The sequence below is a fragment of the Eptesicus fuscus genome, chromosome 22, assembly GCF_027574615.1.
Source record: "Eptesicus fuscus isolate TK198812 chromosome 22, DD_ASM_mEF_20220401, whole genome shotgun sequence".
NCBI lineage: Eukaryota > Metazoa > Chordata > Mammalia > Chiroptera > Vespertilionidae > Eptesicus > Eptesicus fuscus.
This window is the reverse complement of record NC_072494.1, coordinates 25,358,851-25,373,882: the sequence shown is the minus strand read 5'-3', so window position 1 is coordinate 25,373,882 and position 15,032 is coordinate 25,358,851. Positions and strand designations below refer to the sequence as shown.

General features: G+C 50.8%; 1 protein-coding gene across 1 annotated transcript in view; it reads left to right on the top strand.

The window, feature by feature from the left end:
• The window catches only part of NMNAT2 (nicotinamide nucleotide adenylyltransferase 2), a 106,739-nt gene that overhangs the window by 69,919 nt on the left and 21,788 nt on the right, over window positions 1–15,032 (top strand). Inside the window, exons 2-4 of the mRNA XM_054711725.1 lie at window positions 8,277–8,365; window positions 9,175–9,242; window positions 12,269–12,347. Coding sequence (XP_054567700.1) covers window positions 8,277–8,365; window positions 9,175–9,242; window positions 12,269–12,347 — 236 coding nt within the window. The remainder of the gene's footprint in view (window positions 1–8,276; window positions 8,366–9,174; window positions 9,243–12,268; window positions 12,348–15,032) is intronic.

The following is a 15,032-nucleotide window of genomic DNA, read 5'->3' as shown; positions in this document are numbered from 1 at the left end:
TTTTAAGAGAAAATTCCAAAGTAACAATGGAATTACTTTAAAATTGTGACCTTTCTGTGCCCCCGAAAGAGTCCACCCCATGGACATCTATTGTCTATGGGCCGATTTCCTTTCTCCACTTCTGGTTTAAGACGGTGGAGGGGTTCCCTGGGCACCCTGGCCAAGGGAGGGGCAGGGTGAACAACTGTTTCCGTTTCCTATTGCTGCTGTACTCAGTTACCACAAAGTATTGACTGACACCCACACAGACGTATGATCTCATAGTTCTGCAAGTCCTAAAGTCCAGGTGTGTTCTTCCTGGAGGCGCTGGGGGAGATTCCCTGGCCTTTTCCCTCTTCCGGCGGCCACGGCACTCCTCGTCGCGTGGTCCTTTCCTCCGTCTTCAAATCTCTCTGCTCCCGTTGTCCCCTTTCCTCCCGAGTCTGCGAGCACATTGGGTCCACCTGCATAATCCAGGGGAAGGCTCCCATCTCAAGATTCCTAATTTAAGCCACATCTGCAAAGTGGCCCCCAAAGGGGAACATTCACAAGTTGTGGGGATCAGGATGCAGACATCTTTGGGGGCTGTTATTGGGCCAACCATCTCCCTTTGCTGGAGACTGAAAGGTCCCCCGGGTAGTGGAGCTTTTAGTGCTAAAACTACCAAAGTTCTGGGCCAACCTGGATTGTCAGTTGCCCTGAGCAAGGGGGCCATTGTCCCAGGGAGATACCCTACTGACCCTTAGGGAAGTGGAGAGAGAAGATGGACACCAATAAGGAAGCTGTGAAGGAACTGTTTCTCCAATAACCTTCGTGAGGAGAAAAGCAGCCTTTACCTTTGGGAAGCCCCGCCCTACGTGATAGCCGCTGAGGACCACATCCTTACAAAGAGGGCCCCATCGCCGCCTAATGTTCTCCGCTATTTTCTTGATAAAAGCAAAGCTGTTTGCTGGATAATCTCTACTTCAGAGTCTGAATTATCCCCTTCTTATGTTGATGCTTCCATCTTATATAAAAACTGCTGTTTGAAATTTTAACCCTGCTATTTTAGCTTCTGTAAATGCTTGCTTGCTTAAATAATAAGGAAATAAGACTACTCTCTGTTCCGAAGAGGCCATACACCTTCCCCGGATGAAGTTATCAGTGCTGGCGCCAGGCCAAGCCTTTGGTTGAGGTCTCAAAGCCTTTAAGAACTTGCAAAAGGAACCGGAAAAATCCTTATTTGGGAGACAAAGAAGGTAAAAAGGTATAAATACCAGAAACTTCCTGTGTGACTTTGCCCAGAATTTGAGAGACATTTTTCTCTGGGCCTGCGTGTAATAATAATAATAATAATAATAATAATAATAATAATAATAATAATAATAAATGTAACTCCATCTCTCTAAGCGTTGCTTGGTTCTTCTCCGGTTTTCTGTAACAATTTAAGAAGCCTGTGTGGTGAACTTGAATCCAAAAAGGTTAATAAAGTGTGGAACAACAGAGCTGTAGTTAAAAATAGAGCCTGATTCCACGCCAATGACAGAGACTTGCCATGGTCAGTTTTCTACGTCAAGCTTCCCCTTCCCATCTGTATTCCCTATTCCTCAGCTTCCACTCTATCCCCAGCCCCAGTCCACCCACCCACCCACCCACCCAGTTATATTTGGTATTACAGTCTGTGGGTTTCTAAAATAATTCTCTCATGTGTTTATGAGTCTCACTGAAAGGAAACCAGTTCGTGTCATATTTTTACACATATATTTAGCTTTCTATTTCTGAAGAAATAAACAAAAAAAATTCTTTTTCAACGATGGGTGAATTCCAAGAAGCTTAGAGCCTGCTTTGGAAAGGGTGGGGGATGGGATCTGGGGAGCTTTTCCAGTGGAAAGGGTTTGAATGGAGGCCAGACTTCTGGGGTGGCACGAAGCCACTGGGGCATAGGAGAGGTTCACCCAGCACGGTCTGTCAGAAGTGACAATTCGTGGACATGAGGGTCATAAATCATTCCTCAGCTGTGAAGACAAAGGGACTCAGATCCTTCCAAGGTAGGGGTGGTGGAGCAAAGAAGATCGCAGGAATGAGGGAGCGACCGCCACTCTGTGTTACTCCGTGACAGCTGGTTCAGGGCTGCAACGGGCAGTGGCTGCAAAAGCCAGACAAATGGGTGAAAACCCAGGACCTAGAGGAAATCCAGGCATGCAAGGGGTTCTGGGAAGCATTTGTTGCTTTCTTTTGTGAATTCAGATAGCCTGAGGCTCGTGCTGTGGGGCTGGGGACCGCTGGTGGTAACTGACAGATGGTCGAGAGAACCAGACTCCAAGGTTGCAGGGCTGCTCTGAGCACATGTCTGTTCCGGGACCTCAGCCGGATCCCCACGGGCACTCATACCCAGCCCGCCCTTCTGCCGGCCAGCCACTGGCCATAGAGACTGGGCGGAAGAACGCACCAGATCTGGGCACCACCTCCATCCCTTGGGGAAATGTACCCCCCATCACATGCCTTCCTGAGTCAGAGACAGGCCGAAGAAGCTGTCTTTTACTGAAGAAAAAAATTGTATCCTCATAACCTCAAGGGGCTTCATGTTCTATTGCTTCTTCTACAGGCATGGGGAAGGGGTATGAAGGAAGGGAGAGGCCGCTGTGCTGGTGAATCTGCATCCTCCCCCACCCAGTTCTGCTGAGTAGTCATGCTTGGCAAGCATCTGTCCATGGCCGGCTCTGGGTGGAGAGTAAATCCATAACCTGCTATCAGCCCACTCAGCTCATGGCGTTTAAGGGGTGGCACGGCGGGCTCCCAGGATCCCACCCGTGGATCAGCGGTAGGGAGAAGACTATCCTTTAACACTTCCTTCAGACTCAAGTTGGAATCTCACTTGGACATTATCTCACGGTGTAGGCTGGACAACTCAAAGACAGAGGACCGGGACCCACCCACCGTTTCCACCAGAGGAATGTGGCCTTCCAGCCCCCTTCTTCCAAACAGATCGGGACTGGAGCACCTGGACCCGAGGGAGATGCAGAAGGTGCTCTAGGTTGGCTGGGGGAGGGTAAGACTCCCTTAGTGACCGTGGATGGATGTGGTCTCATTGCTTTTCAAACAAGGAATGCCAAGCCCTAGAGCCTTCAGGAGGACCCACAAACTCCATTCCTGACTCAGTTCCTCTGCTCACATCGCCTTGTCCCCCTGGAATGAGTGTCTTCTGTTTTGAATTGTAGGTTTCACTGTTAGTGAGGTGTAGCAAGGCCAACAGATCAGGAAACAGCTGCCCTGAAAAGACAGCGAAGCTCACAGTTCCCAAGAGGAGGACATGCCATGCTGCGGGGGCGGGGTGGTGGTGGGGTGGTGGTAAGACTGGGTAAGCACCAGGTCAGTCAGGAGGCAGAGGGAGAAGGAGAAATGTAGGCAAGGGCCTTTCTTGTCATTTCCACAAGAAGGAGCAGGGGAGGCAGAGGAAACAGGTTTAGGAGGGGCTGGTTTGGGTAATTTCAGCAGATGCTGTGACATCGGAGCTATCCCTAGTTGTCTGGTACCTGGCCCTGAGGTGATTAAGGCAAGGGGATAGTGTGACCCTGAGTGTGAAAGCAGACAGAGGAGGTGGTTGGAGGGGAGCAGGGATGACACTCTGATTGGGTGAGTTTGCATTTGAAAGGTGGGTTCTAGTATAAGTTATTCATTATCTCTAGGAATTGTCTAACCCTGGGAGGGGTGGCCCTCTGGGGTCAGCAAAGCCCCAGAGGTCATCGCCTCAGAGAGCAGGAAATAAAAATACATGGTTCATACACTTTCCTCTTCTCTGTTTTCAAGACCCAGTTCAAGCCTCAAGCTTTCCCAGATACCCCATTCCATTGGGATCACTCCCTCCCCCAAAGTCTTATAAGACTTCATGTCTCTGCTGTTCATCGATAATTGATTTTGGTATCGATTATCGGGGGAGAGTGTGCTGTGTCCCTGCATTGCACACCTAAGCTCCTCGGAGGTGGGGTATGTGTCTTTTACTTATCTATGTCCCCTGCGGCACCTGGCACAGAGTCTGGAACCTAATAAACACTCGTTGAATGTTTGTGAGCTCATAGGGCAAGCATGTCAAACTCAAAGGCTAACACGGACCAAATAAACGAGGCATGTGGCCCGCGGGCCGCAAGTTTGACATGCTTGTCATAGGGTCTCAATTGCCTTCAGCTCAAACATAATCCATGTCAAAGTGGCATGTCTTAGGGAGGCTTTTTTTAAACCCCTTCAGTTTCTTCCTTTATTATCTAGGGCTTGATCTTTCTAATATTCAGAATGTTTAAAACTCTGGACCACCTTTATGAAATTCTCCAACAAGGAGCATTCAGGCAGCTCCAGCTGTGAATGCAACTCAGAAGGGATCATTTCTAATTTCAGCTGGAAAGGAGAGATTGAGTAAGTATCGATGCCCTGACTCCAGTGTTTCCTCCATTAACTCCCTGGAAGAGGAGAGGAGATGACATACAGCAGTGGGTTCACGGAGTCGCCCGGAGGCAGATGAGGCATGTCTGTCTCATGTATTATTATTATTAATGGACAAACCATCTGTGTTATGTCCATCTTCGCCGGTGGGTCCAGCCCAGGTTATCAGGAAGGGAAGTAGCCTGGAATGAGGAGACACAGTGGATCCTCAAGGTATTGAGGGCAGGACACAGCAATGCTGCTGGCCACCTTGGGCTCCTCCTCCATTAGAATGAGAGCAGTGAGGGAGAACAAATGGACTAGAGTGTAAAATGATAGAGCGATTTGGCTCTGTCCCTGGGGCAGAGCTGATGGACAAAAATAGACCACATCTTGGGAAGCCTGGCATGAAATTAAATTCCAGGGCTGTAGCGATAGCCTTGCCAGTGGGCTACCTGCCAATATCCAGAAATGCCCTTGTCATGCGAAGTGAAGGTGGTGGTAGAGTGGAAGAGAGAGCTTCTGTGGAGGGTACCCTGACATTGCAAGGGCTGTCCCATCTGTCTTTAGTCCCTTGTTATTCAAAATATAGCCGATAGGCCTGCAGCATTGGACTCACTGGGGAGCTTGTTAGAAATGCTGAATCTCAGGCAAGGGCCAGCGGGAGGGGGCGGCCAAGGAGGCTGGCGCCCTCCACTGCAAAATTCAAGGAGGCACCCCGAAACTTGGTCATCAAGATAAATAATACTTTTAAAAATCAGAATTCATACAAAAAAAATCTATGATGAACAAAATAGCATAATTTTAAATGAAAACAGGGTCTGACTCTGCACTTGAAAGATTCGGCCTCTTTCACCTCTTCCCTAACTCGGCCCAGATCTTAGGCCCCGCCCACACAGTTAGAGTCGACATTCTCACAAGATCCCAGAAAATGTACACATGCACATTGAAGTTTGAGAGGCACTGCTTTGAACAACACCTCTCAAGCCACAACAACTCAAAATCTTGGAGTCCAGACAGCAGCAAAAATGGAAAGGGATAATCAGAGCAAAAGTTCCAGAAGCATCCACCCCCACCAGTTTGCTGGCCATCTGCCTGGATTTGCACACTGCCACCTTAGAATTGTAGTGTGTCACGCTTTCCTATAAACTTTAAAACCTGTTTTACTTTGAAATCATCATAGATTCATAGGAAGTTGCAAAGAGGGTACAGAGAGAAGCCATGTGCCCTCACCTACCTTATAGCCACACCCACCTCCCTTCCCTGCCCCCACGCCCATCCCTAACTCTTGGCAGCCACTCATCTGTATAAATGAATGTTATATAAACGGAGTCATACATATGCAACCTTTTGAGATTGGCTGTTTTTCACTCAACATGATGAACTGGAGATTCATCCCAATTGTTGCACATATCATTACTTCCTTCACTGAATTGTTTTTGTACCTTTGTCAAAATTCAGTTGGCCATATTTGTGTGGAGCTATTTCTAGACTATTGTATTTCATTAATCTATGTGTCTATCTCTCTGCCAATATCTGAGAGTCTTGATTACTATCCTATATAATAAGAGAGGAATATGCTAATTATCCATTAAGCTGTGAGGCGTAAAGACGGACTGCGTAACCACCAGATCTCGGATCTGCAGGAGGGTGGGGCAGCGAACTACAAGCGGGTGGTAGAGAGCTACAGGAGGGTGACACAAGCTACTGGTGCACAGATTCGTGCACAGGGCTACGAGTAGGTATATAATAAGCTTTAAAATTTGGGCAGATTTTCTCACTTTCTTCTCTTTTTTTCCAAAAAAAAAAGGTTTTAACTACTTTAGTTCCTTTACCTTTCCATATAAATTTTAGAATTATTTTACACCCAAAAAATCTTTCTGACATTTAGATAGGAAATGCATTAAATTTATATGCCAATTTGGGGAGAATTACTGTCTTTACAATGTTGAGTCTTCTAACCCATAAGCACAATAACCTCTACATTTATTTAGATCTTTGATTTCCATCACCAGCATTTTGTAGTTTTTAATGTACAAGTTCTGTATATATTTTATTATATTCATACCTAAGCATTCACTTGTGTGAGTGGTTATAAGTGGTCTTATACATTTAATTTCACTTCCACATGTTTTTGCAATTACTTTTCTTAGATTGATCTTGTATTTTATGAACTTACTGAACTCATTTATTAGCTCTAGGAGCTTCCTTGTAGATTTCTTGGGATTTATAAGTAAATTTTCATGCCATATGCAAATACAGGTTTTTTTCCCCTTTTTAGATCTCTATTTTTTAAAATTTCCTTTTCTTGCTTTCTTGAGCTAGCTAGAACTTCAGGTGCTGTATTGAATAGCTATGATGAGAGCAGGCATCCCTGCCTAGATCCTGATCTTAGGAAGAAAGCATTTAGTCTTTCTCTTTAAAGCATGATGTTTGCTGTGGGTTTTTATGGGTGTTCTTTCCCATGCTGAGGAAGGGCCCCTCAATTCCTACTTTTCTGAGTTTTTATTGTGGGAAAGGAAGAAATTTCCTCTATTCCTCCAGGTTCTGGGCCCCACGCTCAACAAGGACAGAAGTCCCTTTGTTTGGGACCTCAACCTACATGTCTCTTCATCTGGCTGTTGATTCTCATCCTTAAAACCCTTTGTAATAAGTTCATAATCTAGTGACTAAATGGGTTTCTCCAGTTCTGTGAGCCACTCTAGCGAGTTAGACGAACCCAAGGAGGGGGGTCTTCGGAACCATCGAACTCTACAACACAAAGAGTAAATCTGTGGCCTAGAAATAATAATGTGTCAGAATGAACTCAGACAGGGTAACAAAGGTACCACAGTCATGCAAGGCAATACTAATAACAGGGGAAATGGTGTGTGTGCCTGGAGTGGGGGAGGAGATAAGGTAAGGGGCCGAGTATATAGAACTCTATAGGCTATTTGCTCACACATTTTATAAATCTAAAATTGTGCTAAGAAATAAAGTCGATTCGCTATTTGAAAATGCAACTCTAAGAGACTTGACATTAAAAGAAACGTGATGAGAATTTTTTAAGTTTTAAGAGAGCCAGCAGGGTCACCCTGGAACCTTGCTTTTGAACTACCACATAGCAAGCCTTGCTACCCAGATTCACCCACAGAATCCCTCACCTGTAAAATAAACCCAAGCCTCATTTCCTCGGTGGCACACGCTCAGGCCCCGATAGCGTTGTAGAGCGAACCCCCTTAGAAATAAGAGGACCAGAATTTTCATCCCCTTCCTAGGTTACTGAATTTTTCTCATGGAAAGGAAATCGGGTGTGGCTGGCCAATTTGAAAAAAGCCACATCAGAAATTCCTTCCTAAGGAGAAAAACAACGACCCTTTTCTCTGGCTGAATGCTCCTCAACTCGCTGTGATGATGGGTTTCTGACCTGACTGTTAATTCCCCCTAATTATGCAGAAGGCTCCGTAAATTTGTTTTGGTGGGTTTTCTCTTCGGAGTGACTAGATGAGGCGACCAGCTCACCTTTCCTCACATACGAAGCCTGCTGCTGCTTCTTTTTTTAAAAAGGACTCCTGCGCTTCCGGATTTCTGCACGTGATCCGAGGAGCCCGTTTCAGTCTGTTGCTCCAGTGGCTGTCAGTGAGGGGCTTGTTTCAAATCCCCCTAAACGACGCTGGCTCATCGAGGGGCGGCCCTTTAAAACGGGACTGATCCCCTGGAGTTCGAAATCCTTTTGCTTTGAGGGCTGAAATCTGGCTCCCTAACCTTTTGAATCCTCAACCTGTGCTTTGAAAGTTGGCACTTTCTATTTGAATGGCAAGAAAGATCGGAAATAAGCCTTCTAGAGCGGAATGTATTGATTTCAATGATCGCCTTTAATCCACCCCTTTCCTCTTTATAATGTGCGGCTTTCTTCTCTTAATTAGAAAGAGCCAGAGATTATCTGCACAAAACCGGGAGGTTTATTGTGATTGGCGGGATTGTCTCTCCTGTCCACGACTCCTACGGAAAACAGGTGCGCTCTGCTTTTGCCCCTTTTCTCCCCCCGCCTCCCTGCCCCTGACCTGACGCCTCCTCTGGTATCAAACTGCCCCACTGCCATTCCTGCTGTGATTCCTGCCAAAGCAAAATGCCTGGTAGCAGGCATCCCGCTTCCCATCTCTGGACCCGCCAGACCTCAGGGACTGGTGTTGGGCAGCAGCTGGAACAGCTGCCCATGACCAGGCAGCTGCTGGCAGTGCCAGGCTCAGTCCAAACTCATTAGAAGAGAAGCAGTCACACCTGCTGAGGGCCAACTGTGACTCGGCATGGATGCCAAATTAGTGGCTGGTTATGGGCGAGGCAAGTCTCTCCTGGGATTTTAGGAGGAAAAAAAAGACATGCCTTTTATAATCTGATTTTACACATTCACTTTCCTGCCCTTCCATCTCTGCCACATGTCCCAGACGATCTAGGAGCCATTCCCCTTGCACCCCCATGCAACTTGGTGGGCCCCAGAGGAGGTCCCCTGAGTGCCAGACTGAGCCCCGAGACCAGGCAGCACCTGAGTCTCATCTCTGTGCTGGGCACATGGCTGCCCCGAGAGGTGGGGGCTCACCTATGGGCCCTGTTGGGGTGGTCTCCTCCACCTGCCCCTCATTCTTCTTCTTTCCCTTCTGCCCCTCCATGCCTGTCTTGTGTCTGACGGACAAGTAAAGGGGGCACACCCTCATTCCCTGTCACACCGAAAAATGGCTGCACTTTGGGAATGGGCTGCCCCGATGGTGTCTCGGGAGGCGGTGGGGAGCAGACACAGGTCCCCATGATTGCTCTGTTGCTTCCCAGGGCCTTGTGTCGAGTCGGCATCGTCTCATCATGTGTCAGCTGGCCGTCCAGAACTCCGACTGGATCAGGTAGGGCTGATCTGCTGATGCCGGAGGCGGGTGGCCCTGGGACTCACAGGGGTGGGTGGAGAAAGATGATGGTCCGGGCAGGGGTCGGGAGGCCAGGGGAGATAGTAACCCTGTTAAATACAAAATGCAGCTGAGTGTGTGTGTGTGTGTGTGTGTGTGTGTGTGTGTGTATATATATATATATATAATGTATATATATATAATATATATATATACATTATATATATAATGTGTATATATATATATTTTATATATTTATATATATATATATATATATATATATATATATAATTGATTTCAGAGAGGAAGGGAGAGGGAGAGAGATCAAAACATCAATGATGAGTGAGAATCATTGATTGGTTGCCTCCTGCACGCCCCACAGTGGGGATTGAGCCCGCAACCCAGGCATGTGTCCTGACCAGGGAATTGAACCGTGACCTCCTGGTTCATAACTTAACGCTCAGCCACTGAGACAAGCTGGCCGGGCCAGCTGAAAAGATTTAAAGATCAAATTGGCTTTATTCAAAGATTCACGAATCAAGCAATATCCCACCTAGCAAGTAAAAAGAATCTCCAAGGAGCTACACAAAATGGAAGGCTTTTATAGGCAGCAGGGGAGAGAGAGTGGATTGTTTCGGGCTGAGGTAACCTACCTGGGGGCAGGAGGAAGCTATCGGGTGACGTATCTCACTCAAGCTGACCAGGAAATTCTAGACGGACTGGTTAAGATAATACTCCTAGGAGAGGCTGAGATTGCTGTTAAGCTAGGTATGAGGTCCTGGTTTGGTGATGTGAGCTTAGCACAAGTGACTCCATTTTAGGCCTGTTGTTTGTTTCATCAGAGCCCTGTGCAAGCAATAGAGCAATAGTTATGTAGACCTTCAGGGGTGGCCCAACTGATAACTTACATTTTTAACCAAGTTCTGGGGCCCATGAAACCAAAGAGGGCGCTTCTAGTGTCTCATCTGCTCTGACACCTTTGGAGTATTCTTGAAGCTTCCAAAAACATCACTGGGTTTGGGGTGAGTCATGGCCAGAAAACCCAAAATGCTCCCCTACTTTTATCCCCCCTCACTTCCCGGGTGAGTTGCCTGGCCTTGGCTATTTCCCTCTCCCCAGTTGGGGTCTCTGGGGACCCAAGTTGACTGTGGGACAGAGGTGTGGGGCGAGCGCTTGCTCCCTTTCCCAGGGACACTCCACTAAGATGGCAGAGCCGTTATCCACTGAGCCTGCCGTGTAATTAAAGCAACCTTCTGCTAATTATGCTAATTACACGCCCAACGTTCCTACAGCTGTAATTTGCATGAGTGGATGACGTTTCTAAAAAAAATAATGGCCCGCCATTTGCCCTGTCATTCCCCCCACGGAAACATCAGCAGCACCTAGAGGTTCCCTTGAAAGGAGGAAGAGGAGGGAAGGCCGACCTCGGGAGGAGGGGTGCAGAGCGTTAGTGGCGAAGACGGGTGGGCCAGAATGAGAGCCCTGAAGGGAGGCGACAGTGCTAATTAAGTATCCATCCTTGCTCATCGTGCACAGTGATCTGTGTGAGGAGCACATGCTCTTGGTAGACCTTCTCCTCCCCCCAGGACAGAGGTTCGGCAGATGAGGCCCAGAGACGTCAAGGGGCACGAGAGCGAACAGCGCGCCTGACATCAAGTCAGGAATAGAAACACAGCCTGTTAACCTTGTAACTCATCACCTGCTGGGGAAACGGGGTCCGGTGGGGAGAATACTGGGCAGCAGGCTCTCCTCCTTGGATGTGATTAGAAGATTCTAAACCAGTGATGGCGAACCTATGACATGTGTGTCAGCACTGACACGCGTAGCCATTTCTGATGACACGCGGCCGCTGAGGCGGCCACATGCCGAGGATGAAACATTTGCTGCTCCTGAGGATGAAACATTTGTGAAATAATGTTTTTTCCTCAAAGTGACACACTACCCGAGTTATGCTCGGTTTTTTGGCGAAGTTTGACACACCAAGCTCAAAAGGTTGCCCATCGCTGTTCTAAACGAATATCCCTCATTCACTCACTAAATGTCGATTGAGAACTTCCGGCCCGCCCTGCTCCAGGCACTGGGAGAGTTAGAATTCTGAGCTGAGGCTCAGAGCTGGCTCTAGAGGTGGGGCTGGGTGCAGCAGGGCCCCTGGACATGGGGAGTCTGCTGAGTTAGATCCATCCGGTGTCTGTGCATCTCAGGGGAGGGCTGGGCAGGGATGGGGCGGGGGGAATAGGGGGACAGGCTGACTCTCTGAGTCTTCAGTTATCGAGATTGCCTCTCTGAAAACCTTAGGTGTGTGTGCATGGTGGGAGGTGGGCAGGGAATGCTCAACTGCTGAGAAACATCCCAAGTTAGCATCTCATTTAGCTTGTCATTAAGGCCGAGTGATGCATCAGTCGGGCTGGAGCCCTGCTCCCTCTCATCCTGGTGTGCAGGAGGGCTTGGCCCGGCCCTGTCTGACGGCCAGGCCCACCTCCGTGCCCACAAGGCACCCCCCTGCGCAGGGAGGCAGACAGGGCAGACTCCGCAACTCAGCTAGCTGCGGCCACCGCGTGGTGAGGGCTTGGCTCTCTATCCTATAAGGCCAGGAGAATTCCCATCATGCAGGTAAGGATACAAGCAAGACGCTCGTCTAGGCACTTTACATCCAACGCTCATCACGCCCTTCTCATCTCCCCACAAGAGGGTTACTGCTGGTCCCCATTTTACAGAAAATGAGCGCCGAGAGTGATCACGTAGCCGCCCCGAGGCCCTGCAGCGCCAAGTTCTGGGCCTGGGGTTCCGCCTGAGCAGACTAGTGTCAGCGTCTCTGCATGTCAGCACACACAGCCCTCCTTTCGCAGAGGGGAAACCGAGGCTCGGGGAGGCGTTTCAAGCCCATGTGTCTGCTTTGAGGTCTAACTACACAGCATGACCAGGTCTGCTCAGTGCCCTGAGCACCGGTCTTTGGAGGGAACCAATAAGAAAAGAGGGGGAGACTGGACACCAATGGAAACACCTCCCCTTCTCCCCCATTGTGCCAGGGTGGACCCGTGGGAGTGCTATCAGGACACCTGGCAGACGACCTGCAGCGTGTTGGAACACCATCGCGACCTCATGAAGGTGAGCTGGCCGCGCCGAGGGGTGGGGGACCACAGGCGCCAGGCAGGCTGTGGGAAGGGTGCCGCTGGCCTCCTGACCTGGTTTGGGCCCTGGTTTCTCACCAACCAGGCCCCGAGCAGCACACGGGAGGGCGGTGGGTGAGGCACCCAGCGCGGCCCCCGGGGCTGCGCCTGCCCTGCTCCCCGTGCTGGATCTGACCTGGGGCTGTTTTCATCTTCTGGGGGCAAGTTCAAGGTGGGATGAAGACCACAGGCAGACGACTTCAGAAAGCGGGGCGAGAAGGAGACCAGGCAGAGAAAGGCAGGAGAAGGGAGGGCCTCTGGGGGGCGGGACAAGCAGCCAGGTGCTCCTGCCCCACCTGTTTGGGACCCAGTGGTCCCCTCCCTGCAGCACAGGGTGCTGTGCTGAGGGCCTCACACCCGCCGGGCACTGTACCGTCGTCCCCCCGTGTTCCTCCTCAGGGAGTCCCTCGGGCAGACAGTGTCCCAGCTCCTGCTGTGTCAGTGGGTAAAGGAAGCTCCGAGAGGTGAGCCAGGGTATCTGAGGACACACAGCCGCTGCTTAGTGCACATGGCAGGGTGCCTGGGCTTGTGGCCGGGTTGCCAGGTGAGGACGGGTTCCACACCAGCCAGTAGCACCCGTCACAGATCAGTACCGACCCATCGACTCCCGCTGTGAAAGGAGAGAAGCAAGAAGCCAGCCGACCAAGGCCAGACACCACCCATTCTGCTCACCTGCACCGACCCTGCTGCGGGGCCCTCCCAGCCCCAAACCACAACCCCACGGCATTGTTCTGCCCCGGGAGCCCTGCCAGTGCATCTGTGCTTCTGTCAAAGGGCCTGTCGCCGACTCCTCCTTGGGGCGCTGTCCGCGGCCCCTGACCACCCCACTCTGTGCCCACCACACAGCCAGGCTTTATCTTAACAGACGCGCAGCCTTTGGGCTCCAGACCGTCCAGGCAGGCGGTTGCCTCATCCGTTAAGATTTCCCCCAGACCCAGGGAGTTGAAGGAAACCCATGTCCCTTCTCTCCATCTTCAGAACCCTTCCCACTCACCCCGAGTCTTTTCGGGTCCCCTTGAAAGGTTGACAAAGGATGGCACTGGCCGCTCCCCTGTGCTGCTCCGTGACAAAGGACACCCCATCTTACTGTCTAAGGGTGTATCTGTCAGGACAGGCTAAGAGATGCTGTGGTAACAAACACCCTTAAAATCCCAGTGGCTGCACACACGTTTTTTCACACGAGTGTCAGCTGGGGGCCACAGGGACCTGTGCTCCCGATAGTCACCCAGGAGCCTCGGGCATCATGATGGAAGGGAGGACTCCAGAAACCCACAGCCGTGCCTGGGCCCCGGGTATGCCAGCCATAATGCCCGGCTCCTGTTTTGCTGTCTAGGTGCCTGGGCTCCCCACCCCTTCCTCTGTTGGCAATGCCCAGAGGCAGGCGCCTGGGCCAGAGAAGCTGCGCCAGGCGCCCCAGCTGCAGCAGAGATGGGCACAGATGGGCAGAGGATGTAGCTCTCGATGGCCCCGGGCTTGGAGCAGGAGCTGGGCTGCCTCCTAAGAACCCTTGGCCTCCCCAGTCCTAGCGTCAGGCTGGTGTTTCTGGCAGGGAGAGTAGACCCGTCGGAGAGACAGGCACGGGGCTTAGGAAGTGACTCAAGGCCACGTTCGTTCAGGAAGGCCTCTGAGAACCTGAGAAACTGACGAGGACAGATTGGGGCAGGCGGCCTGCCCCGCCCTCCTTCCCTAGCCTAGAACTAGGATGCGTGCAGCAAGACGAAGAAATTCCTCAGCCGCCAGACCAGTTATTAAGGGAGAATGCGGCGTTTTCTTATCTGGGGGTGACATAACATTAAGAAGGGGGCAGACTGTCCCTTCCGCTTCACCAGCACTACCTTCAGAGGGTCCCCCCAGCCCTGGAGCTTGGGGGGTCCTCTGGCAACAGCACTCAGTAGTCCAGAACGGGCGGTGGGCAGGGGCTGGGATGCTGGCTCTCAGGGAAGGGGCCTGGAATCAGCACAGATTGAAAATCCATCCGTTGTTTCTGTTGCCCAGTAGCCACTGGCCCCTCACTCCTGGGTCAGCTGTGACGAAGGCGGGGTATCTGCTCCGTTTTCTAAAGCTCCAGAGAGCAGCAGCGCAGGACAGCACAGGACAGTGCTGAATACACACAGCGTTTCCCTTGCTGGAATGTGGCTTCACACGGGCCAGCTCTGCCCAGAGCCCCACCCCGCCCTGCCGCAGCACAAACGCTTCCTGCTCTGCCTGGCACCGCTCTGGCTTGGCCCTGCCCTTGGCGTTTCTGGCCTGGAGAGGCGGCAGATGGCGATAGTGCCTGGCGTTCACATGACCTTTCCCCAGCTCACACGGCCCTGGTGCAGCCATGACCTCATTTGAGCCCCACGAAGCGGGCAGCGAGGGTAGGTAGGCATGTTACCCAGAGGTTCCAGCGCGGGCTGGGTGTACCAGGTTCCTGCCCCGTGCCAGACACTCCATAGACACCTTGCATACCCTCCCTCGTACACTCCCAGCACAACCTGGAAATGCTGCCTCTCCATGCTCGACTCCTGAGCTGAGGTCCAAGAGAAGTGAAGTCACTGTCCAAGGTCACACAGACAGAAGGGGGCAGAGCTCAACCTTGAACCTAGGTCTGGGCAACACCACGTCCCACTGGACAGCACAT